Source organism: Odocoileus virginianus, chromosome 4 (genome assembly GCF_023699985.2).
Source record: "Odocoileus virginianus isolate 20LAN1187 ecotype Illinois chromosome 4, Ovbor_1.2, whole genome shotgun sequence".
NCBI lineage: Eukaryota > Metazoa > Chordata > Mammalia > Artiodactyla > Cervidae > Odocoileus > Odocoileus virginianus.
The window spans coordinates 70,306,125-70,330,204 of NC_069677.1; the positions used below are offsets into that span (position 1 = coordinate 70,306,125).

At 47.5% G+C, this 24,080-nt stretch overlaps 1 protein-coding gene across 1 annotated transcript in view; it reads right to left on the minus strand.

Moving 5' to 3' along the window:
- Positions 1 to 2,987: 2,987 nt before the first annotated feature.
- IL20RB (interleukin 20 receptor subunit beta) overlaps positions 2,988 to 24,080 on the minus strand; it is a 34,268-nt gene continuing 13,175 nt past the window's right edge. The window contains exons 2-7 of the mRNA XM_020909609.2: positions 20,519 to 20,645; positions 18,773 to 18,963; positions 14,573 to 14,697; positions 12,293 to 12,443; positions 8,346 to 8,488; positions 2,988 to 3,974 (exon numbers count right to left, since the gene is read on the minus strand). Of these exons, the coding sequence (XP_020765268.2) occupies positions 3,867 to 3,974; positions 8,346 to 8,488; positions 12,293 to 12,443; positions 14,573 to 14,697; positions 18,773 to 18,963; positions 20,519 to 20,645 (845 nt within the window). The 3' untranslated portion in view covers positions 2,988 to 3,866. The remainder of the gene's footprint in view (positions 3,975 to 8,345; positions 8,489 to 12,292; positions 12,444 to 14,572; positions 14,698 to 18,772; positions 18,964 to 20,518; positions 20,646 to 24,080) is intronic.

Sequence of the window (24,080 nt, forward strand, 5' to 3'; positions counted from 1 at the left end):
GCAAATGGGAACAAAAGAAGGAATTTCCAGCACTCAACACAAGGTGGCGCCAGACACCCGTGGACGTGATGAGGTCCCCACTCCAGGTGGGCTCAGAAGCTGGTCCCTAAAGGGACCCAGATTCCAAGGAAACTGAGAACTCTGAGCACCCACAGGATGTTAGCCAAAGGAAAAAACGGGGCACACAGAAAAATAAGAAAAATTATCTAAGAGATGGGGAAGGGTAGTACAGAAGCTAGACGGAGTCTACAGTTTGTAAAAGGAACTTAAAAAGTTTTGCCGGGGAATCCCTGGAAAGACAGGAGATAGGCGAGTGCAGAGAGGCAGGAAGGGGAAGCTGTTGCAGGCATTCAGCAGGTCATGGCCTGGGCCAGGGGAGGGTGGTGGAGAAGAAGGCCTTCTGACTGATGTAGCTACATTTACCAGTTTACGTTTACAGGTATGCTTCTTAGATACAGGGAGTCAGCAAGCCCAACAGGATTCAATAACACAACTAGGTAGAAATACATTTTATTCATCTTCTTTGAGAATTCATTGTATTAACATTTGCTCTTTTCATGTACAGTTATGGACCCATGACTTTGCAAATGTGTTGTGCCCATTGATACCAGCCAGTAGTCTCCTTTTGATGTTCACATTGTCCCAACTTTGGCTGAGGCAAATTTACCTCTTTTAGATTGATTCCTTGCATAATTTTGAATGAGCCAATTATTTAAAGCTTTTTGCTTCTGGCCCAACAAGGTGTAAGTGTCCTGGCATTATTACCTTGCTCACTTCTACCCCAAACCAGGTATGGAGTCAGACATTGCTATAAGAAACCCTGGCTCCTTTTGAGAGAAAAATAGCAAAAAAAAAAAAAAAAAAAGGCAAAATATGGGGTACATTGCAACTAGGCCACTTCGGTGGCAAAAAGCCCAAAAGGAAATATACTTCTAATGTAATGTTTTATAAAGGCATGACTTCATATTGATATATTCAATTCAGTTCCAGTAGTACACTGCTCCTACTCAAATAATTGAGTGTACCATTGACCTTCCCTTTCACTAATCCTGAAATCTAGTTTCCTATCCAAATAAACATAATCATTTACTTGCTGTGACAACTTAAGAGAATAGCTAAAAACAAACAAACAAAAACAAACAAAAGACTGTCAGTACAAACAGTAGAAATATTGAGTGAAGTTTCTGTTTTAGGCTACACACTCCTAAGGACTTGTTGCCAAACCATTTGCTCTAGAGTCACACTTAACCTGAGCTTTCCCAGTGGCTCAGCAGTAAAGATTCCACCCACAATGTGGGAAATATGGGTTCTAATTCCTGGGTTAGAAAGATCCCTTGGAGGAAGACGTGGCAACCCATTCCAGTATTCTTGCCTGGAGAATCCCATGGACAAAGGAGCCTGGGGGGGCTACAGTCCATAGGGTCCTGCACTTCAGGACATGACTGACGTGACTTGGCACACACACACGCTTAGGCCCCCACACTACGGAAGGACTTAACTAGCATTGTGGTTCTGCTGTTTCCATTTATTTTCATTCAGAAAAAGCTGCAATCTGCCCTCATCCCATCCCTCCATTTTCTGCTCCACCTTGTCATTTTCCCATAGGACTTACACACTCCCAATATTCTAGATAATTCACTTAATAATGACAAATACTGTTATTATTTTATTATTATTCCTCCCCCTGGCCCAACCATCCAAAGGTAAGCCTCATGGAACCAGGATTTTGTTCCTTGGCAGCATCTGAAGGCAGGATTAAGAAAAATGTGCTTGCTTCTGGGGTCAGGGGTGTCTGCTCGTTGAGCATCATCAAGGGCTGTGAGAGATGGTCAGTATTCCTGTTGTAGTTACTACTCACACCTCTTTCACTCGTTGAAGAGTCCGGGTAATAGGGGTAAATCAATCAGAGGAGAGGCCAGGGAGTCAGAATACCAGGACTCAGGACAGATGGAATGGCCAGCTATGGGATAGGGCGCCCCTCTACTCAAGGACCAGCTTAAAGTCTGGTACATGGTCAGACTTCCATAAATGATTCTGGGGACATGGAAGGACAACAGGATAATTGAGGGAAATGTCTGGATACCTGTATAAGCCTGCGAGCTGGATGGGCAAGGGAACTAGCTGTGAGAGGGATGCAAGCAGAGGGAAGTCAGGGATCATTTCTGAATTCTGGGTCTGGACAGGTGATAGGGCAACTGTAGACTGAGGGTGGAGGGCAGGGGAGAAGAAGGAGCGGGTCATGACTGGTAGAGTAGTAGGTCTTTATTCCTGCAAACTAAAAATATGATTCCAGTTTGGCCAAAGTAAAATGAACATATACTCTTCATAAAAGACTCGAACAATGCAGAAACATACAAAACAGTAAAAAAAAAGCTATCTCCAGTGATCTCATCTTAGAGAGAGCCCCTCCTCTGGTCCCTTGAAACCCCTGCCCAGGTGGAGAGAGGGCTGGGGGCCTCTGGCTTATAGGGGAAACACCTGGCTGAAGCAGTTAAGACTGTCTCCACCTCAAGGCTGGGTGGAAGGGGCCCAGGAAGTGAGGGTGGAAACAAACCAGCTCAGAGGCTCCAGAGCTGGGAAAGGTGGGGTCTATGAAGGGAGACCCAGGCTTTGCCCAACAATCACTTCAGCCCTCAAGAGACTCCCCCTCCATCCCTTCTCTGACCCTGACTCTTCCTCACCTGGTGGGCGAGAGGGTCAGGAAGAGACTTCAGTCATGGGTCCAGGATGAACATGCTGGGAGAATTAAGGACGCTCTGAGGGGCTATCTTAAAGAAGTTCCCCAAGGGATTTCCTATAGTGTGAGGCCCCCAGGAATACCCAGGAGCACCTTGCCTCAAGTAGAGCACCCATGCAGCTAGACGCTGTCCCCTACCTGGGCTTACCCCCAACATCTTAACCAAGGGTGGCCTTCATGCAGCCTGGACTCAAGGTTGATGATGTAACTCTAACCCTAAAGACTACTGTTTTGGAAGAAACCAAAATGATTACACAAGGTGACCTCTTTTTATTTTTCATGCTGTACTGTAACAACTCCACAGGAAAAAGGAATACAGAAAACATTACACTTGTGATCGACAGCCTTCTGCAGTCTTATCTCATCATGCACACTCATTTCAGCTGCTGTCCTCAGTGTACACACCCTCTTTACCCAGCACTGCATTTCACAGGTCAGCAGCATCCATGCGCAGCCCATTTTCAGTGGGGCTGTAGTCTCCCTCTAGGCCACAGATCTTATTGCTGGCTGAGCCATTCAGTCACCTCTGCACAGGCGGGCTACAGTCCGTAGAGTCACAGAGTCAGACACAACTGAAGTGACTTGGCCCACATGCATGCACAGGCATTTGGCTTGAAGTGAAATCAACCTCGTTATACCCAGCCTTCCTTGTGTCTTCAAAGTTTCCTCCAGGAAAGTGGCCATTGCTTGTGTAATCTCTGGTCATCCCTGTTACACATGAACCTGCTGCTCTTCAGAAAAGCAGAACCAATCACAATGTACAATGTTGCCAATTTCCCAACAGCTCTGCAAGTGGCAGAGAGATAATATGGATATATATATATACACATATGGTTTAATGGTCAAGTAGTTAACCATTGTACAGATGAGAAAACTGAGGGGCAGAGAGACTAAGTCATTTTCCCCCAGAGTCATCCTACTAGTAGATGGCAGAGATCCAGTATTGGAGGTCACATCCCCTGACCCCCTCTTAGCACTCCATCAGCCCTACCACCCTGCCTCTGACAGTTGCTTCTAGACGTGGACATAGCAGGCTCTTCTCTTGTCTTTTGTCCTTGAAGGAAAACAAGCGTGGCCTTTCCCCTCGTGGCTTTTGTGTCCTGCAGCCCAGATTTCTCGGCTTCATCTGCTAGATCCAGGCCTTGAGCAGCTCCTCAGAAGACAGCCCTGAAGTCACACAGGCTTCTACCTCTTCTTTTCTGCAGCTGATTAACTTCTGGGGTGAATTTGTTATTTTCTGAAAGACAATTTTCATTCATAATCATTAGGTTAATATTCATAGTCAGAGTTGAAGAGAATATCACCAAAAATCCCAACTATTTCACTCATTAACTTTCTAGCAACAAAAAAGCCTGAAGAGACGTCTCTAGTGGTCTAGTAGTTAAGAATCTGCCTTCCAATGCAGGGGACACAGGTTCAGTCCCTGATCAGGGAAGTAAGATTTCATGTGCCTCGGAGCCACTAACCCTATGCTTCTCAACTACTGAACCCACACATTCTGGAATGAGCCACAGTTAGTAAATCTCTGAGGCACAACAGATTTCCTACGTACTGCAACCAAGACCCAATGCAGCCATATAAATAAACTTTAAAGTCCCAAAGACAATTCTAACCCCTAGAGCATGGGCTTGCCATTTTACTGAGATCATCTCCCACATCACTGACCAGCGGATCTCTTAGGTTCTGCCTCCTCAGGGACCCTGCCCCACAAAAGCCCAGCATGTAGTGCTGGTTCCAAAACTCTAGCCTTCTTCCACCAGAGAGCTCTGAGAATAGTGACCTGGTCCAAGGCGCTCTACAAACAGTACTATCAGGGTGTCTGCTCCAGGGATGGTGCTCCATAAACAGAAGTCCCTTCCCACTCATATTTCACTTTCTTGCCATCTTCTCCCAGTGACCCCAATACATCATCATAACTGATGGTAAAAATGCAGGTATCTTCCTTTCAAGGTAACTCTCGCCACTATTGCTAACTCAGTTGCTTCCACCAGACTCACCTGACTCTTAAACAGCTTCTCCTGAAGCCCTGCCCATCATTACCATCATTACTCTGAACATGGGCACAGACAGGTGGGCACCATGGTTTCCTCCACCCCAGCCCCCAGGAGACAATAGATTTAAGTCAGTTGCTCTAGATCTTGTTTGTAAAGAAGTGGCTTCAGGGCTCACTCCTGCGTCCACAGGCAAATAATGGGCAAGGACAGTGTACAAGTGACTCCTGTTTGGGGCTCACCAAACAGGATGTCAGTGTGGAGGCTGCCATCAATTCACACTGATGGTCCACTCATTCCCAGGACGCTGGCTACCTATATCTGCAGTGCTTATACCTGATTGTTTCTTAAACTCTAGATCAGTGCTGTCCAACGGAAATGTACTGGGAACTACATGTGCAATTAAAAATCCTTTAGTAGCACATTTTATAAACTAAAAAGAAATAGGTAAAATTAATTTTAATAATATACTTTTTTAAATGTTATTTCAATATATAATCAGTATAAAATATTGATATAAATTAAATAAATATTGATATAAAATAAACTTTTTACACTCTCCTTGTATTGCCTTAAAAATCTATTGTATATTTTATAGTTACAGAATATCTCAGTTTGGACCAGTCACATTTCAAGTGCTTAATAAATCACATACACAAAAAATAAATAAATAAATCACATACGCTAGCAGCTACTGTTTTGGATGGTGTAGTTCTAGAATGTTAAAGTGAAACAGCATAATCTCAGAATTTCAGAAGGTACAAAATTGTCATCCATCCCATAGGTTAGAACAAACTTTCAAGCAAGGTTTAGCTAATATATATGTTAGCTTGAATTATATATATAAATACATATATATATATATATATATATATATATAAACTTGAATTATCCCTTAACATTCAAAAATCAGGAGATTTATCATAAAGTCTGGATTTCTGGTTTCTCATTTCAAACATGGAGCCCAGGGACCACCAGCTCATATCCCCTCTTGGTAGCAACCTGCTAGAACCGAGAAGCAGATGATTTCTTTAGCTGGGGCATGTGAGCCTTGGTCCCCATATCCATCTCTCCCTCTTAAGTCACATTTATTGTACTATACACTCTTTTTTTGTCTGGGCCCTTTTTTTCTTCTGTGCATGTCTGGGCCCCCGAGGCATCTGAGTTCACAAACTTCACTTTCTTTTTTTGTTTTTAACTTTTTATTTTGTACTGGGGTATAGTCAATTATTATTCATGCCTGGAGAATCCCATGGACACAGGAGCCTGGTGGGCTAAGGGTCACAAAGAGTCAGATGTGACTGAAGTGACTTAGCACAGCACATAGCCAGTTAACAATGTTGTGATAGCTTCTGGTGGACAGCAAAGGACCTCAGCCATACATATACATTTATCCATTCTCCCCCAAACCCCCCTCCTATTCAGGCTGCTACATTAACATTGAGTGGAGTTCCATGTGCTACACAGTAGGTCCTTGTCAGTTATCCATTTTAAATACAGCAGTGTGTACCTGTCCATCCCAAACTCCCTAAGTATCACATCCCCCTGGCAACCGTAAGTTCGTTCTCTAAGTCTCTTGAGTCTGTTTCTGTTCACAAACTCCACTTTCTATGAAGCACACAAAGTCAGACTTGGGATAGTCCATTGAAGCATATCTCAATTTGGAGATGACTAACTTGGGGCCATCTTGATGTTTGCTGCCCACATTACAGTGGAATGTGACAGCAAGAAGAGAAAGAATAAAGTGAGTCACAGAAGGAAAGTAAGACCTTTAGCACCAAAGCTTCCATCTCCATGAAGCAATTATGGATAAAAGACAAGGAAAACACATTATATTTTAAAATAGGGAACACACACCGAGCAGTCTTAATATAATTCTCCTTGCATATATATTTTTGCTTTAGACTGTTCCTTAGTGATATAAACTTGAATGGAAAGACATTCTTAATGGTATATTTCAGAGTGCAACCATCACCAACTGTAAAATTACAGATGTAGACATGAAATGTTTAATCCAAACAGATAAAACACTTACAAGCTCAATAGGACTTTTTGAAGCTTGTCAAGGATTTCCACTTGGTAATTTTCCATGGTTTAATTGGAAAGATGCATGGATTTTGCAAGGTTGGCTAGAAGCTGCTTTTTAATAGTTTGGAGGATTATCCATGACTAAGGCCAATGCTGAAGTGCAGCTAGGCTGTGCTAAACTCAAGGCTGAGGATGGGGGTGATGGAAGTGGAGGTGTGCAGCTCCAGCACTTGTTTGGGGTTTGATGGACACTAGTGATCTATTTCTCACACAGCACTGCAGGAAATGCATATACCCAAAGAAACTGTTCACGTTAAAATCTGGGGGAAAACAGAATAGAAACTAAAAGCCTTATGGAAAGGAATGCATGTAGGAAGACATTGGAACAATGTAGGAAGGATGGTAAGGGGAACAGAGAAGCAAAGGGGGGTCAAGTATCATGGCATTTATCTTCCATGGACCAAAGTGGACATTCTCTCACAGAATCTCTTGTCTCTGGTCTCATCTCAGTTGCTTGGATTTTCGCAGAAGCTTGAGAGTCCCTTGGACTGAAAGGAGATCAAATCAGTCAATCCTAAAGGAAATCAACCCTGAATATTCACTGGAAGGACTGATGCTGAAGCTAAAGCTCCAATACTTTGGCCACCTGATGTGAAGAGCCGACTCATTGGAAAAGACCCTGATGCTGGGAAAGATTGAAGGCAGAAGGCCAGGGGGTGGCAGAGGATGAGACAGTTAGATAGTATTACTGACTCAATGGACAGGAATTTGAGCAAACTCAGGGAGATAGTGGAGGACAGGGGAGCCTGGTGTGCTGCAGTCCATGGGGTGGCAAAGAGTCAGAAACGACTTAGTGACTGAACAACAAGAAGAACAGAATGCATTAGGATTCCTAGGAGCTCTTGTCATTTGAGGGCTTTCCTTGTGCTCCTGAAGTTCTGTACAGATGCAACATGGAGGACTGCTTTTGCATTTCCCCCACCCCTGCAAAGTCCACAGGGCCTGCCCTCACCGGGAGACTCAGATCGATGGCCCAGGGTTCTCCTGGCTTGCAAGCTGTGGGGACCCCTCACCTTGGGTAGTCACTGGGCAGGTCCAGATAGTTCCCCTGCCCCAGCCAAAGGCAAAGCACTGTCCACATGCCCCACACTCACACATGTGTGCCTCACCCCAAGAACCCAGGATGCTCTTGGTGTATGATTGTATGAATTGACTCTGTTGTGTTGGAACATGTGTCTGGATGTAGCTGCTGTTATAATGATTGCAGGAGGCCAAGAAGACCCGGCAGGCCGGTCCTTAGTGTAAGACTTCGCATGATTCCTGGAACGCCGAGCTCCTGGGCTAGGCTACACACCTGCTGCCTTGGCTGTGCCAGGCCCTAGGGGCAAGCAGCAGAGGCCTGATGGGAACCTGGGGGAGGCCACCCCCCACCCAGAAGGGCGGTCTCCCAGCCCCTCTGATTAGAAGGGAGGTCCTTCTCCCTTCTTGGTGCAAATGTTTGTAAACCCACGAAGCGGAGGTCCATGCCCCGCTCAGGCCCAGACAAAATCTGGACAGCGCATCACACTAAAAGGAAGAACAGCAGTTACCAAGGTGTCGGGGAGCATCACCACGGGGCAGCAGGAGTGCCGGAGCAGCCGGCCCATCTTCCAGAGGGAGAGCAGCGCCACCACCAGGATCAGCACGAAGCCCACGAAGGCAAACAGGGCCAGGGCCAGAGGCAGGGCCTCTCCTGGAAACAGAAAGACAGGAACTGGCTTAGGAGACAGCCTTGAAGACCTGCTTGCTCGCCAGTTCTGGGCCTCCCTGGCCTTCCTGGGGTTGGCTCTGCAGATGGATCAAGAGAGCAGACTCTGGCACCCTGAGATCTGACATATGCCCCAGGGACAAGAGTGACCACCATTCAACTGTTCTTCTAGAATCCAGACTGGTTTCCAGAAAGCCAAGGACGATGACAGCCTTTTTCTTGGGAAGGAAAAGGGGCGAGCCTCGTGCATTAAGCACTAGCTGTGTTTGAATGCACCTCGGCACCACTGCCAGAAGGAAGGCAGAGAGCCAGGCCCCCAGGCAGGATGAGGGGGTGGTGCCCAAGAGCACAGCCCAGAAGGAAGCTGGGCGGTAACTGAAAACAAAGTGTGTTTCACAATTTTCTTTTGGCATTGATCCGTATTATGGAGGAAAATACTGAATTCAGTACACAGTCACATAATAACTCTGATGTATCAAGTTCTGGCACTGGTTAAGTGACTTACCCCAGGTCACGCAGGGAGGGCTGTGCTCCAAATGCTACTAAGAAAGTGCCAAGTCTGAGCATCTGGAGATGTGGAAGTGGGGGGTGGGTTATTTTCCCATCTTTCTGTCCTATTCGCGTAGCCCCTCTGAGCTGGGCTGCTCACCCACAGTGTGAAGGGTGGCACAGCTGATGCGCTGCAGAGGAGCTGGGAGGTCTCCTCAATGCTTTTGGAAACTATTTTGGCAGTACACATCAAGCGATGGGGCTTCCCAGGAGGCTCAGTGGTAAAGATTCTGCCTGCCAATGCAGGAGACATGGGTTCAATCTGTGGGTCAGGAAGATCCCCTGGAGAAGGAAATGGCAGCCCACTCCAGTATTCTTGCCTAGAAAACCCCATGAAAAGAGGAGCCTGGTGGGGTACAATCCACGGGGTTGCAAAAGAGTCAAACACGACTGAGTGAGCACAGAGCATGCATCAGGAGATACACAAATGTTCAGACTCTTTCATCCGCTCCTGTGAGTAGATTCCAAAGAAGACAAAGCATAGACATAAAGCAGTTCACAGCAGCGTCTAGATTAGAGCCACAGCCTCGTAACCAGCTGTCCGCTGAGCCCAAAGCAGCACACCTGCACCTCCCTCCACCCCAGCATGCTCTGGTGTGTTCCCTCATAGCACGAACCACCAAGGGAAACCATCTCATCTGCTTACTTGTCTGTCTACTCAACTAGAAGGTAAGCTCAGTGAGGGCAGGGACTTGTCTGCTATATCCCAGTGTCAGTGCTCAGTAATTATTCACTGAATGAATGAATGAATCAGTGAAAATGAACATCATCTTCAAAAGCAGATGGAAATGGGTACTTCCAGGAGTAGTCCAGTGGTTAGGAATCCACCTGCCAATGCAGGGGACATGGGTTTGATCCCTGGTCTGGGAAGAGCCTATGACACTGAACCATTAAGCCCATGTGTCACAACCACTGAGCCTGCGCTCTAAAGCCCACGAGCTGCAACTACGGAAGCCCCGTGCCCTGCAACAAGAGAAGCCACTGCAACATGAAGCCTGAGCACTGCACGTAGAACATAGCCCCCGCCTGGCGCAACTGGAGAAATCCCACATGCAGCAAGGAAGACCCAGCAGACAAAACTAAATAATTTTTTTTAAAAAGCAGATGGAAATGACCTAAATATCCCCAAGTAGAGGATGATTTACTACATCATCAAATATCAGCATGTCAGGTCAGGAGGTCAGCTATTAAAATGAGAATTAGGATACATAATATACAGAAGCTTGTTCACTGCAGCACGCATGGTAGTCACAAAACACTGGAAAGCACAGAATATACCTAGTTACGGGGTGTTATTACATGTATTTTGACACATCCACACACTGGCTTGTTATGCATCTTTAAAAATGAGGTAGATCCATATGTACTGACATGAACAGGTGTTCACAATAGCAATACCAAGTGAAGGTGAGGGTGGTACAGAGCAGTAAGCACAGTACAGTCCCAACTGTGCTTGTGAGTTCTGGCCTCACACGATGATCGCAAAATTAACCACCACACTTGCCAAAGGAAACCTCCTCAATGGTGTGGGGAGAATGGAAAACTCGGATCAGGAGGATCCCCTGGAGGAGGAAATGGCAACCCACTCCAGGATTCTTGCCTGGAAAATTCCATGGACAGAGGAGCCTGGCGGACTATAGTCCATGGGCTCACAAAAGAGTCAGACACAACTGAGCAACTGAGCTCACACACACATACACACACTTCTTACTCCACATACCTCTCTGTTGTTTGGATTTTTTTTAACAAGCTTGACCTAAATGGTTTTAAAAAATAGTATAAAACGGTAATCAGAAAGTCTTCATGAAAAATGTTTTTGATATGATATTTGTGAAAAAACAGACACAAAACATATGTATAATACAACTGGAACATATGTCTACATGAAGGATAACACCCTTTTAGAGGATAATTTGGAAACAGCAGTCAAAATTCAAATGTGTATCCCTTCAACCCAGCAACTCTGCTGCCAGGAATTTATCCTTCACATACACCAGCAAATGATCTATGTACAAGGTAACTAATGAGAGCATTGGCTCTAATAGCAAAATATCATAAAAAAACCTAAATACCTCTCAATACCGTGCGCGTGTGCTCAGCTGCTTGTCATCTCCAGCTCTTTGTGACTCTATGGACTATAGTCTGGCAGGTTCCTCTTCATGGGATTCTCCAGGCAAGAATACTGGATTGGGTTGCCATGCCCTCCTCCAGGGGATCTTCCCAACCCAGGGATCAAATCCTTATCTCCTGTGTCTTCTGCCTTGCAGGCAGATTCTTTGCTGCCGAGCCGCCAGGGAAGCCCACCCCTCAATAGAGGGGTAGTTAAATTAGTTACAGGTACACAACACACAATGGAATACTAGGTAGCTAGTAAAAGAAGGATAAAGAAATTCTTTTTTAGATATGGAAAAATCTAGAATATGTATAAAGTGAAAAAGACTTTATAGATCTGGAAGATATAAAAAGATCCAGAACAGTGCATGGAATATGCTACCATTTGTGCTAAAAAGAAGAAAAATATATAATAATTTATTCCCATTTACTTGTAAATGCATTGGGAAGTTTTCAGAAAGACATACAAAGAGCTAACCCCTATGGGGGAGTGGGTAGGAATGACATGGATGAAGAAGAGGAGGAGGAAGCCAATTCCAAATTCTTATCATATTTTTTGAAATATATATATACCAAATATTCAAAATTATATTTTAAAAACTAAAAAGCTATACGCAAATGTCACTGGTGGTGTCTGTATGACAGAATCACCGGATGTGGGGTTTCATTTTGTTTCTTTTCATTGTAGGTTTTTAGGCCACAAAAAATTTAAGGGAAAAAATTAAAGAAGAGGATTCTACAGGCTTTCCATCAGGCCCCTCCCAGCTGACAGCAGCTGTGCTGCGCAGTGGGCACCCCCTCACAAGGTCTGACCTTCAGAGGCTCCAGCTGCCTCACCTGCACTGGCCCCTGATTCGCAGGCAGGGGCCACCTGGTCAATCAGCTTTGCAAAATCTGTCCTCAGGCCTCGGAAGCTGTCAGGGGAAAGTGTGCCAGACATCTGCCCCCACCCAGCCTGAGGGTGGACTTTCACCTCTGGGTTGGAGTGGGGCTTAGAACACGATGCACTTTCTCCGCCAGAACCCGTGCAGCCTGGGGGAGCAGGTCAGGGAAACCAAGGGGAGACTCAGAGCCAGAGGAAGCAGCAGGCGCCGTGCACACGCAGGAGGGGCAGACAGGCTGCCTTACCTTGCACCTTGACACATTCTGGCTGGCTGAAGGCACTGTGCCGCCCAATGGCCTTCACGAACGTCCGGGCCTTCACACAGTATGCCGCCCCGGGCTCCACCATCTCCAGGTACACGGGAAGGACCCCGGGCCTCACCACTTTGACATGTTCCTTTAGGAAACCAAAAAACAGTCACACCTTGAGTGAAGCGGGACAGGAAAAGGAGAGGAGGAGGGAAGGAACGCTGTCAATATTTCCTTTCTGCATACAGAATGTTCCTCTCATTCTTTCATTTGTTCATTCATTCATTTTTTAAAAATTACTCATTTATTTAGCACCTACTGTGTGCCAGGCACAGTTGTAGACACTGAACAAAACAGGGACACACAGCACTGAACAAAACAAAAAGTTCCTGCCCTCGTGGAGCTTATGTCATACATGAGGAAGCCGGACCATTGATAACACACATCAGGTGGTGATGAGGGTTACGAGGAATCATGGAGTAGTGATGAGGAGGCACCAGCAAAGTGGCTCGGGGAGGCCTCTCTGATACGCTCATACTTGGACAGAAAGCTGACTGGGTGCTTGGCCCGGCCACGACTTCCAGAGGGTCAGTGAAGAGGAGCACTGCAGCCAGTGGGCAGTGCCTCCTCACACATCCATCCATCCACTGTCTGTCCGTCCATCTGCACAGCCCTCCACCCCTGCCACCCCCTGAGGCCTGCGGAGGCTTGTCTGGGCCAAGCCCAGGTGACTCAGGGCAGGCACTCCTCTCCCAAAGCACCTGAGGAACCTGCCTGTTCCCTGCAGCTCAGGCCCTGATCTGCTCCCACACAACTGCATCCGCCCAGCTTGCAGCGCCAGGCCCTACCACTGGGCCCTGACCCAGCAGAAGTAAATACTAGAAACCACGGCCACTCCCTTTCCAGGGGAGTGTGGTGGGGCACATGTCCTGGCATTAGGTCAGGGGTACCCTTGGATGGAGAAGGGTCTATCAAAGGCCAGCCAGCATCTGGCAACCCCTACGCTTGGGCTGATAAAGTCAGCAGGACCAGTCAGATTTCTTGTCCTGGGAACTGGTATTGAGGAACTGAATACTTGCAGCCAGAAGCAGGGACCAAGGGGAGAGGACATGGTGAGGGGAGTCAGTCACAACCACAGGTACTCACAGGAAGGAGTGATGAGGGGTCAGGGCAAGCTGGGGCGAGGGCCATGGGCAGAGCACATAGAGAGGATCCCCCAAGGGGAAGTTAGGGCCCCCCAGGCAGACAGGGGCCTCTGGGTGAGTGAGGCTGTGCAGCAGCCTGGCTCTGGGCCTGCTCCAGTCACGGATTCTGTGAGAGCCCCCGACAGCACCGTGTTAATCCTTGTGACAGGGCTTCTCTGGTGACTCAGTGCCAATGCAGGAAACGCAAGTTCGATCCCTGGGTCAGAAAGATCCCCGGGAGAAGGAAATGACAACCCACTCCAGTATTCTTGCCTCGAAAATCCCATGGACAGAGGAACCTGACCTGATGGGCTATATTCCATGGCGTCTCAAAGAGTCAGACACAACTGAGTGACTAAACAATAACAATCCTTGTGACAGAGCCTACTTTTCCTTGCGCTGATTTGAGTGGGTTTTATCACCATTTCAGCTTGGACAGGGCTCCACAGGTGCACCCACGCTCCATGCTTCTGCTGCTGCAGCTCAGCCACTCCCTCTGAGAGAGCTGACCTCCCACCCAGCCTGGCCCGCAGCACCCACCCCACAGGGATGGGCCGCGCCCCATCTAGGCATTCCGGGTGGCCCATTGGCTCATAATTAGGGTTGTTTATAAGCTAGCTCCTGGCTCTCTGCCCCTAATTCTGCACCCAGCCCAGATGCACACCCTCAAGAAGCTGGGACCAGCCTCATATACTTATGAAATCACCCAATTGATTTGGAACAGCCCTGTCTGCTGCCCCCTAAACAGCGGGAAGAATGGCCGAGAAGACATGCGGATGGGGGAGAAATGCATTGCACAGGTATTGTGGATCCAACTATGACAGAGTTTAAGGCAAGGAGGTGGCTCCCCTACCTCAGCGAATGTGTCCTGAGACGGCTTCCAGCCAAAGTCTGGGTTGGAAAAAGGCAGTCCTTTGAGTTTGATGCTGCCAGCATTGTCAGCCTACACCCATCTCTGTGTTCCCTCATTTCACCCAGGCCTGCTCATCCTCTGGCCACCCCAGACAGTGGGCACTGCAGGAGCTGGCCTTCCTCATCCAGTTCTCAGAGCTTCTCCAAAGTCTAACTCAAAGGCCCAGGCTGCAAGTCTCACCTTGGCACCAGGCTCCTTTCTCCAGTAGGACACGAAGAACTCAAAATGGGGCCCCAGGTCTTCCAGCTTAATAAGCAGGTGGAAGCCGTCCATGGTGATCTCCATCCTAGGTGGGGTGAGGATAGCTGTTGGCAAGACAAGGGGAGAGTCAAAGCCAGTCCCAGACAGGACTGATTTCTGTCCAGGGAGACCATGACCAAACCATCAGTGGAAACACACCAGGCTCATGGGAGGGGAGGGGTTTTGATGTGGCTTCATAGCATGCAGAAGCAAGCACTGTACTCCGCAGGTGCTCAGTAAACTCTTTGTGAATGATGAGCAAATGAAAAAAACAAACAACCATTTAGTACAATTCACATAGATATATACCGTCTGCTGCTAACTTTCAAACATCAGCAGATTAGCAGCCTGTGGATGGGTTGGCCTTTCTATTCCCAGTCCAAGAAGTCTTCATCTCATAGCTTTATGGGAGATGTTGGAAAGTCAGAGGGTTTTACAAATTCCAAGAATCAGGTCTAGTAATTACAGCCTAAGCACAAACACCATCTTTCATGTTATTGGATCCAAAACAGAGAGACCTGCAGACCCCATGGATACTTTCCACTTAGCAGGCCAGGAACCAAAGGGCCCACACAGACAATCTTCAGTCCCTGCCTACTGATGATAGATCCAGAGCTTCCTCTCAGATCCAGACATTGCCAGACCAGAAGGGCCACCCCAATTGTGGGCTGTGGCTTGGGAGTATGTTCTGGCTAAATCCTCCTGCACTGGAGTCAGTGGACACTCAACAGAAAGGCAGTTCCTGCAGGGAGTTTTCAGAGAACAAAGTATTTCCTGGCATCTAAAGAGCTGCCCGGAAAGGGGACAGGAGGACTTGGGAAGTCAGGGGCCAACTGTGCAAAACATACCCGGATCAGAGGATTCATATGAGCATACAGCACTGCTAGAACTGCCTGTGAAATACCTCCAGTAAGAAAGGAGATGGTTGACTCCTCCACTTTTAAGTTAAACATGATTAGAATTGGATCCCCTGATCTCCCTCTACGTGGAGAATAGAATTAGACAAATTGACCGCGTGTCATTTCAGTTCAGATGATTTTTTGACAATGTTGGGGCAGAAACCTCTCTCCTATGTACTCTACGTCCTCATTTCATTTAATCCAACCAGGAAGCTTCAGAAAGTAAATACTGCTCCTATTTACAGATGACATAGCAGAGCCTCAGAGAGGTTAAGTGACATTCCCAGAGTCATCCAGTGAATGGCCAGACTTTGAGCTCATGTCTTTCCACGTTTCTAGACTCTGCTGTGTGGGGTGTTTTTTAACTCCCAAGGAACAGGATGCACTTAGATCACTTAAATCATACTCTAGGGATGGGTCCCAGAGATTAGGGGTTCTAAAACTCTTCTGTGACTTGAATTTGCATTGAGGTTAAGAACCTCTGCTCTCAACAGGGTTCCCTTTAAGAACCGGGGATCCAAAAAAAAAAAAAAAAAGAACTGGGGATCCTTTCCAAGACAGCCTTAACACCAGATTTTTCATTTCTGAAGAGAAGTCGGGGTGGGGTTTTTCAAAGGCCAAAAAGCAGACGTCATGCCCTGAGGAGTCTCAATTTCCTCCCAGCTCTGCAGCTGGGTCCACCTGCATGAGGACCCTCATCCTCTGCTTCTGGGGCAGGTACAGAGACACCTTTCCTCAGCTCCTCGGCAGCGAGCCCTTTTCCTGTTTATACTGGCCTTCTCAAGAACAAGTTGCTACTGCACACACCCACCCCCAGAGCTGTGTAGACACTTCCTTATCTCCAAGTGCCCCGTGCCTGCATTTCCAACAACAGCTGCCAGCCTCCAGCAATGATCTTGGCTGCAAGCCTGTGCTTCCAAGAGCCAGAGGGGGGTGGTGCTGGTGCTGCCTAGGCACTGTGGGTGGAGATAGAGCTGCAACAACTTCCGGTGCCCCTTCGGCTCCCCCAGGGCCTGGCACTGGGATCCCACTGCTTCCACCATGTCCTGCCAGTACCGTGGGAGACAGGGCAGGCAGCGGAGCCCACATCCTGCACCAAAATTCCTACTGGTATCCATTCCAGAAGGACTTTCCTGTAGCTCAAATGGTAAAGAATCTGCCTGTGATGTAGGAGACCAGGGTTTGATCCCTGGGTCGGGAAGATCCTCTGGAGAAGGGAATGACAATCCTCTCCAGTATTCTTGCCTGGAGAATTCTGTGGACGGAGAAGACTAGTGGGCTACAGTTCGTGGGGTTACAAAGAGTCAAACACGAATGAGCAACCAACACACAAACACATCCATCCCAGTGGTCCCACTCCCACTCCCCAGCTCTTCCTTTCTTCCTCTGCTCACTGGCTCTCAACTCTGGGCATATCCCTAGGGTAATAATATTCATACAAATAGCTGAGTGCTATTACAAGGCAGCACTGCCCCCAAGCACTTGCATTTTTCATCTCACCCCCAACCACCCATTGAAACAAGCCTCTCTCACTCAAGCGGCTGAGCCAGGATTTGAACCCCGTCTGTCTGACTCTGGAGGACCAAGTTCTCTCTCAGATCTACCTTCACTTTCCTCGACCTCCTCCAGCAGGGGCTCCCTCACCTTCTAACCCTCCTGGTTTCTCCCAACCCCCACACTCCTCAGGAAGCTCTGACTCATTCCATTAATTTAGAGGCTGCCCCGACTGCCCTGTGTCTTCATTCCCAGCAGAGGGTCACCTGTCACACAGAGATACAGGTCCCCGAAGACCTTTCATTTGCCTTTCCTGTGTGTCCCAGGGGGTCACATCATCGCCCACAGCTGTCTTTCCACCTCTACTCAATCCCCCAGTGGGCAGCCTGCCCAACCTCCCGCCTCCTCCTGCTCCATGAAACCACTTTCAAGAGGACCAAGTTGGGGCCCTCCCTCAGGCCAGGCAGCAGCTCGTCTGTTCTCCCCTCTGACTGTCTCCCTCTCCAGCACTACTGGTGCCCTCCCCTCCATTCTCTTTAAACCCTAAGTTTCCCAGAATCCTAGCCTGGTTCTATTTGTCCTCATATCTTGTCCCTGGACACCCTCACCTGCTCTCAAGCCATTAGCTATTAATTTCATTTTGTGTGTCTGTGACCTGTCTGAGTCCCAGGGCCTGATTCCCAACTGCCAATCAGACATCCATGGGATGATGTCTGATAGGAATCTCAACCTCAAAGAGCCCAAAGCCAGCAGCATCTCTTATTCCTCAGACCAGTCACTCCTGCTGGGTTCTCTTCCTTGGATGGCATTCCTAGTAAACCCATCTGGAAGCTGGGTGCCATCATCATCTCCCCCAACTCTGTCTCACGGGAACTGGCCACCAAGCTCTGTCCTTTCTAACTCAACCAAGTCTCTAGAATTTGTCCTCTTCTTCCCACCTCTCCCCTTCCTCTAGGATCACGATCCAACTTGGTTCAGCTGGGATGTTACGGCCCTCTCTTCACTCTTCCCATGGCCTGCAGGTCTGTCCTACTTCAGTTCACTTTCCACAGCACAGCCAGAGCGATTGTTCTGTAGACAGACCTGGCCCAGATCCCCGCCTCTTCCATGACTGTCCTCTGCTGATCTGATGAGACTTCATGTTGAAGCCGTTCACCATGTGACCAGCTGCTTCCTCACCCCCAGCCATCCTGACCCTGCTCCTGCTCTTTCCCCTCACACCCTTCTACACACTGGGCATTGTTTGCACTCTACCATTTTGGTCACCAATCCAGATTCTTCCCTTACGTCTTTCTCAATACATTTGCCAGGTTCCATTGCTATAGAAAAGTTATTTATTTAGGGCTGTTTTTGGTCACTCTGATCATGTAGAGACCTTATTGCCAAAGAAGATGCTCACACAGGCAACAAAGATGGGGACAGTGAGGCCTCAGGTGGGAGGCGGAGTGTTAAGAGTTAATGATGTATGATCACGCTAGGGAGAGGCCGTCCTAGCGCCTCTACCCACTTCCAGAGCACTTTTCCTTCCAGAGACAGCCAGGAATGACTTCCAAAGTCTCATTTCAAAATGAGAGAGAGGAAGCAGCTGGCAATGTTTTCAACAGACCAGTTAGAGTTGTTTATGTTTGCAGCATTCTGACTTTGTAAGACTCATTTGATGCTGAAAAGAATCCCAACAGTCTCAGTGAGCACTGCTGCTGAAGCAGAGGCTGCTGTGGGCGGGGGAGTAAGGAGAGAAGGGCCTTACTTGAGTTTTGGTTAAAGCGGTGCTTCAGGGTGCTCCAGGCCGAGGTCAGTGAGCCCAGGGTGGCCCTGACCCGGAGGCTGTATGACACAGTGGCGGTGATGTCCTCCGTGATGTCACACTCAGGCCTTTGGGTGGGTGAGCACCAGCTGCTGGGGATCCAGATGTGGCTCATGTACAGGCTCTCATACTCCCTGGCCAAAGAGAGGAGGGGACAGCGTCACACCAGGCCCTTCCACCCAGGCTCAATGATGGTTTCAAGTAACCATCTCCTCCGCTAACTTTCTATGGGCCAGGAAAACAAGCATTTGCTCTACGCTCCATTCCTCCCCTCTCCTCCGTCACCACCCAGCCTTTCTTCCTGACTCCTTCTCCAAAGACAAGGGAGAACCAGGCATCAACCCCGCTCTGTCCTGGTCTCTCCATCTGCACGGTCACCACCCTAGTCTCAGCTACTGTCACCCCTTGCCTTGCTGTGTCTCCAGGCAGACTTTCCTACTTCCCTTCCTGCCAGTCTTCTAACCCTCTGTCACTCAGCAGAGCGTTTCTCTCCTTACGGACTCCCAAAGAGCCTAGAATGGAACGCACACTCTCCCCGCCGACAAGACTCTCTGGCCTTCTGCCTCCGCCCCTAAATGCGATGCTCCCTCCACAGTCCTCCTCACCATTCCTCCAACTTAGCAAGTGTTTGCTGTGTCTCAGTGCCCTGCCCCCGCAGTCACACTGGTTGCCTGCTCCTGTCCTTCAGATATGGGCTTAAATATCACATCCTCAGACGGACCTTCCCTAACCATCAGATAAAAAGCTGCCACAGCGCCAACTCGCTGTTGCATTGGATTTTAGCTCCCTCCTAGAACTGATTTCTATCTGAACTTACCTACAGCAGTGCTGCCTGATAGAACTTCCTGTGACGGTGAAAACCTTCTGTATTCGTGTTGTTTTATACGGTAGCCAGTAGCCACAGATGGCCATTAAGAACTTGAAAAGTGGCTCATATGACTAGGAAACAGACTTCTGAATTTAATTTTTATTAATTTAAGTATAAATAACTGTCCATGGCTAGTGGCTACCACGTTGGACAGTGCAGACCTAGTGTACTTATTTCTTTAAGTTTTTACTGTCTCTGCCTCCAAATGTGATCTTCTGCCTGGAAACTTTGTGGTCTGTACCCCTGAGCCTAGGAGAATGTCTACTCATGCAGCTGCTTGGTTTGTATGAATTGTTAATGAGCTTTATTGAGTACCTTCTGTGTCCCTGTCAATCCTTGACAGCTCTGAGGGCCTGGACACCTAGAGAAGGACCAGCTGACCTATAGGGTCACAGTGTGTTTTGGCTCCTGGGGGCAAGCGTACAGTCAGGAAAACTGAGGTCTCCCCACCCCCTAAAAGATCTGAGTCTCCAAATAATTTCTGTTCCTCAAGTCAGAGGCAAACTCATTTCATCTTAAGATTTTCTTCAGCTTTAGACAACTGACTCACTGTTGGAAAGAAGCTTCACAAAAATGTGTTTATATATGCTTGTGTTCCCAGAGAATTCACTGTCAAATCCATGGGACAATTTCCCTTGTTGCTTCAATTCTCTCAGGGCCCATGAAGACAGAGGAGGCAGATGATAGGAAATTATCTTTCTCTGGGCTCACAAAGCCTTCTTGAGCTCTGGAATGAGGGCTGTGCTTCCAGGAATCAACTACTGTCTAAAGGAGAGAAACTAAAAAACAAAACAACAGCAACAACAATAATAAAAACTCACCCCTGGTACTCGACAGAGTAGTGTATTATTTCTTCAGGCACAATGACTGGGCTCCATGTCAAGACATGCTTCATATTGACTGACCGTACAGAGAGGTTCTGAGGGGCAGGTAGAACAGCCGCTCCATCTGGGACCAAGGGAGACAGACAAGCTGACAAGGTGAATTCACCTCAGGGAACGCCGCAGCTTCGGGTTAGTTTCTAATGAAAAGTCAAACATGCTTAGGAACTAGTCAGCCAGTCAGTTCAGTCGTTCAGTCGTGTCTGACTCTTTGCGACCCCATGAATCGCAGCACGCCAGGCCTCCCTGTCCATCGCCAACTCCTGGAATTTACCCAAACTCATGACCATTGAGTCGGTGATGCCATCCAACCATCTCATCCTCTGTCGTCCCCTTCTCCTCCTGCCTTCAATCTTTCCCACCATCAGGATCTTTTCAAATGAGTCAGCTCTTTGCATCAGGTGGCCAAAGTATTGGAGCTTCAGCTTCAACATCAGTCCTTCCAATGAACACCCAGGACTGATCTCCTTTAGAATGGACTGGTTGGAACTAGAAGCAACCCTAATTTTACCATATTTGTGTGCATGCTAAATATTGCTATCATCATTGTAATTCTCCCTTTGGTGATAGAACAGCATATTAACATTAAACAATAATATGCATGTGTATGGGTGCTTAGTCATGACCAACTCTTTGTGACCCTTTGGAATATAACCTGCCAGTCTCCTCTGTCCATGAGATTTTCCAGGCAAGAATACTGGAGTGGGTTACCATGCCCTCCTCCATGGGGATCTTCCTGACCCAAGGATCAAACCCACATCTCCTGCATTGCAGGCTGAATCTTTACCACTGAGCCATCTGTAAAACCCCGTTTATATTAATAATAATAGCTAATAATATTGACATTAATAATGGTTAGTATTTTTGGTCACCTGATGCAAACAGCCAACTCATTGGAAAAGTCCCTGATGCTGGGAAAGATTGAAGGCAGAAGGAGAAGAGGGCATCAAAAGATGAGATGGCTGGATGGCATCACCAATGCAATGGACATGAACTTGGGCAAACTTGGGGAGATGGTGAGGGACAGGGAGACCTGGTGTGCTGCAGTCCATGGGGTCACAAAGAGTCGGACATGACTGGGCAACTGAACAACAATATTACAGAGCACTTACAAAGCTCTATCTATGCCGTGTGCTCGGCTATCACATGATTATCTCATTTAATTCTCATGACCATACTGGGATGTTAGGACCATCAGTTTCTCTGTTGTACAAGTGAGAAAACTGAAGCACATTATACCAACCCTTGGGTCACATTAGCGGCAATGCAGGCCTGGACTTTGTTTGGACTTTGCCACTGACTTTGTGGCCGTAAACACATTGCGTAAACCTGAGCTCTCCACCTCTACATGGCAAACCCATGTCAGGTCCTGCCAGCTTCTCATCACCACCCTCTCTTGCTACTGCCATCCTCAGATATCAAAGCAATTCCTTTGTATCCCCAATACGGCCAAATGGGGCACAGCTGCTATTTGGGAAGTGCAGGCTCAGGCCGCCATGGAAGGAGTCCAGTACAGAAGGGCACCAAGCCAGTTCAGACTCTGCCCCAGACAGCCTTCAGGCCTCTGAGCCAGACGAGAGTCAAGCATCTGCTCACACAGCTGTGTGCCCAGAGTGTGCACACAGTGGGTCTACAGCTTGCACACAGAATCAGAGGCCTGTGAAGCTGATCCCTTATAAGAACTTCGCAGCCCCAGTACGGATCTTCTACTGCGGTCTTCCTGACTTTTACACACTCCTCTTTTAATGCCCAACACCTGCCTCCTCTTGCTGTTACAGTTGCAGTGATAACATCAACAGCACAGTGTGTATGAGGCTGGGACCCTCGCCTGGGACTTTTCATCTCTGTGTCTGTCTCCAAATTGGCACCTGCTGTTCGTTATCAAGTCCTGTAACCATGAGGGGATGGGGGCTGCTGGGAACATCCCACTTAGTGCCCTTGTGGGCCCTAATGTAGGACCCTGGTGATGCAGCCCAGTCTCACACTTGGCATCCACGGCCTGGCCTGTGCGGAAACACCTGGGGTGCCCTCAAGGGAGGCTTCCTGCCCTCCCCACCCTTATACTTGTCGTCACCCAAGGGAAGAAAGGGAAAAGAGCCAGCTGCAGTGAGACAGCACAGGAGGGCAGGGCGTAGTCCCCTCTGACATGCTTCCTCTGGTGAAGTAGACAAAACATTTCTCTAGTCAGATATGTGGGGATTTTAAAACTATAAACATAAAGCTTGAATTCACAATTCTAAAACTCTCAAAAATGAAATCTCCTGGCCCAGATAATTATACTGGAGAATATGAATGTGAGATGTGAGAGTTGGACCATAAAGAAAGCTGAGCACTGAAGAATTGATGGTTTCGAACTGTGGTGCTGGAGAAGACTCTTGAGAATCCCTTGGACTGCAAGGAGATCCAACCAGTCTATCCTAAAGGAAATCAGTTCTGAATATTCATTGGAAGGACTGATGCTGAAGTACTTTGGCCACCTGATGTGAGGAGCTGACTCAGTGGGAAAGTGTCTGATGCTGGGAAAGACTGAGGGCATGAGGAGAAAGGGGGAACAGAAGGTAAGATGGTTGGACGGCATCATCAGCTCAATGGACATGAGTTTGTGCAAACTCTGGGAGACAGTGAAGGACAGGGAAGCCTGGCATGCTGCAATCCATGTGGCCACAGAGTCGGATACTACTTATCAACTGAACAACAACAAAAACTATTAAATAGTTAAAAAGAAAGTAGTACCAATGTTATACAATATCTTCCAGAAATGAAAGAGGAAAAAACTTACTTTATGGGGTCAGTATTACCCTGATACCAAAATCAGACAAAGACTATGTATATTTTTTAAAAAGCAAAAGACTACAGATCAATATATCTCAGGCACTTAGATGCAAAAATCTTCGACAAATACAATCAAAATTTGGTGTTGTATAAAACTATACACCCTGATCAAGTGGGATTTATTCCAGGTATGCAAGGCTGCTTCAGTATTTGAAAATCAATTAATGTAATCCACCACATCAATAAGATAAAGAAGAAAAATCATATAATTGTTTCAACTGACACCAAGAAAGCATTTACAAAATTCAACACCCGTTCATAATTTTGAAACAAAACAAGAAGAAAAAAAGAAACCGTTTCTTTGAATTATGAACAATAGGAATTATCTCAATTTGACAATGGATTTTCCTGGTGGTGCAGTGGATAGAAATCTGCCTGCCAATGCAGGAGACACAGGTTTGAGCCTTGATCCGGGAAGATCCCACGTGCCGTGGAACAACTAAGCCCGTACAGTACAACTACTAAGCCCAAGTTCCAGAGCCTGCCAGCCGCAACTACTGAAATCTGTGCACCTAGAACCTGTGCTCCACAGTAAGAGAAGCCACGGAAGGGAGAAGCACGGCAATGAAGAGAGCAGCCGCTGCTCACTGCACCTAAAGAAAGCCCATGCAAATCAATGAACACCCAGCATAGCCAAAAATAAAAACTAAAAAAAACAACCTACAGCTAA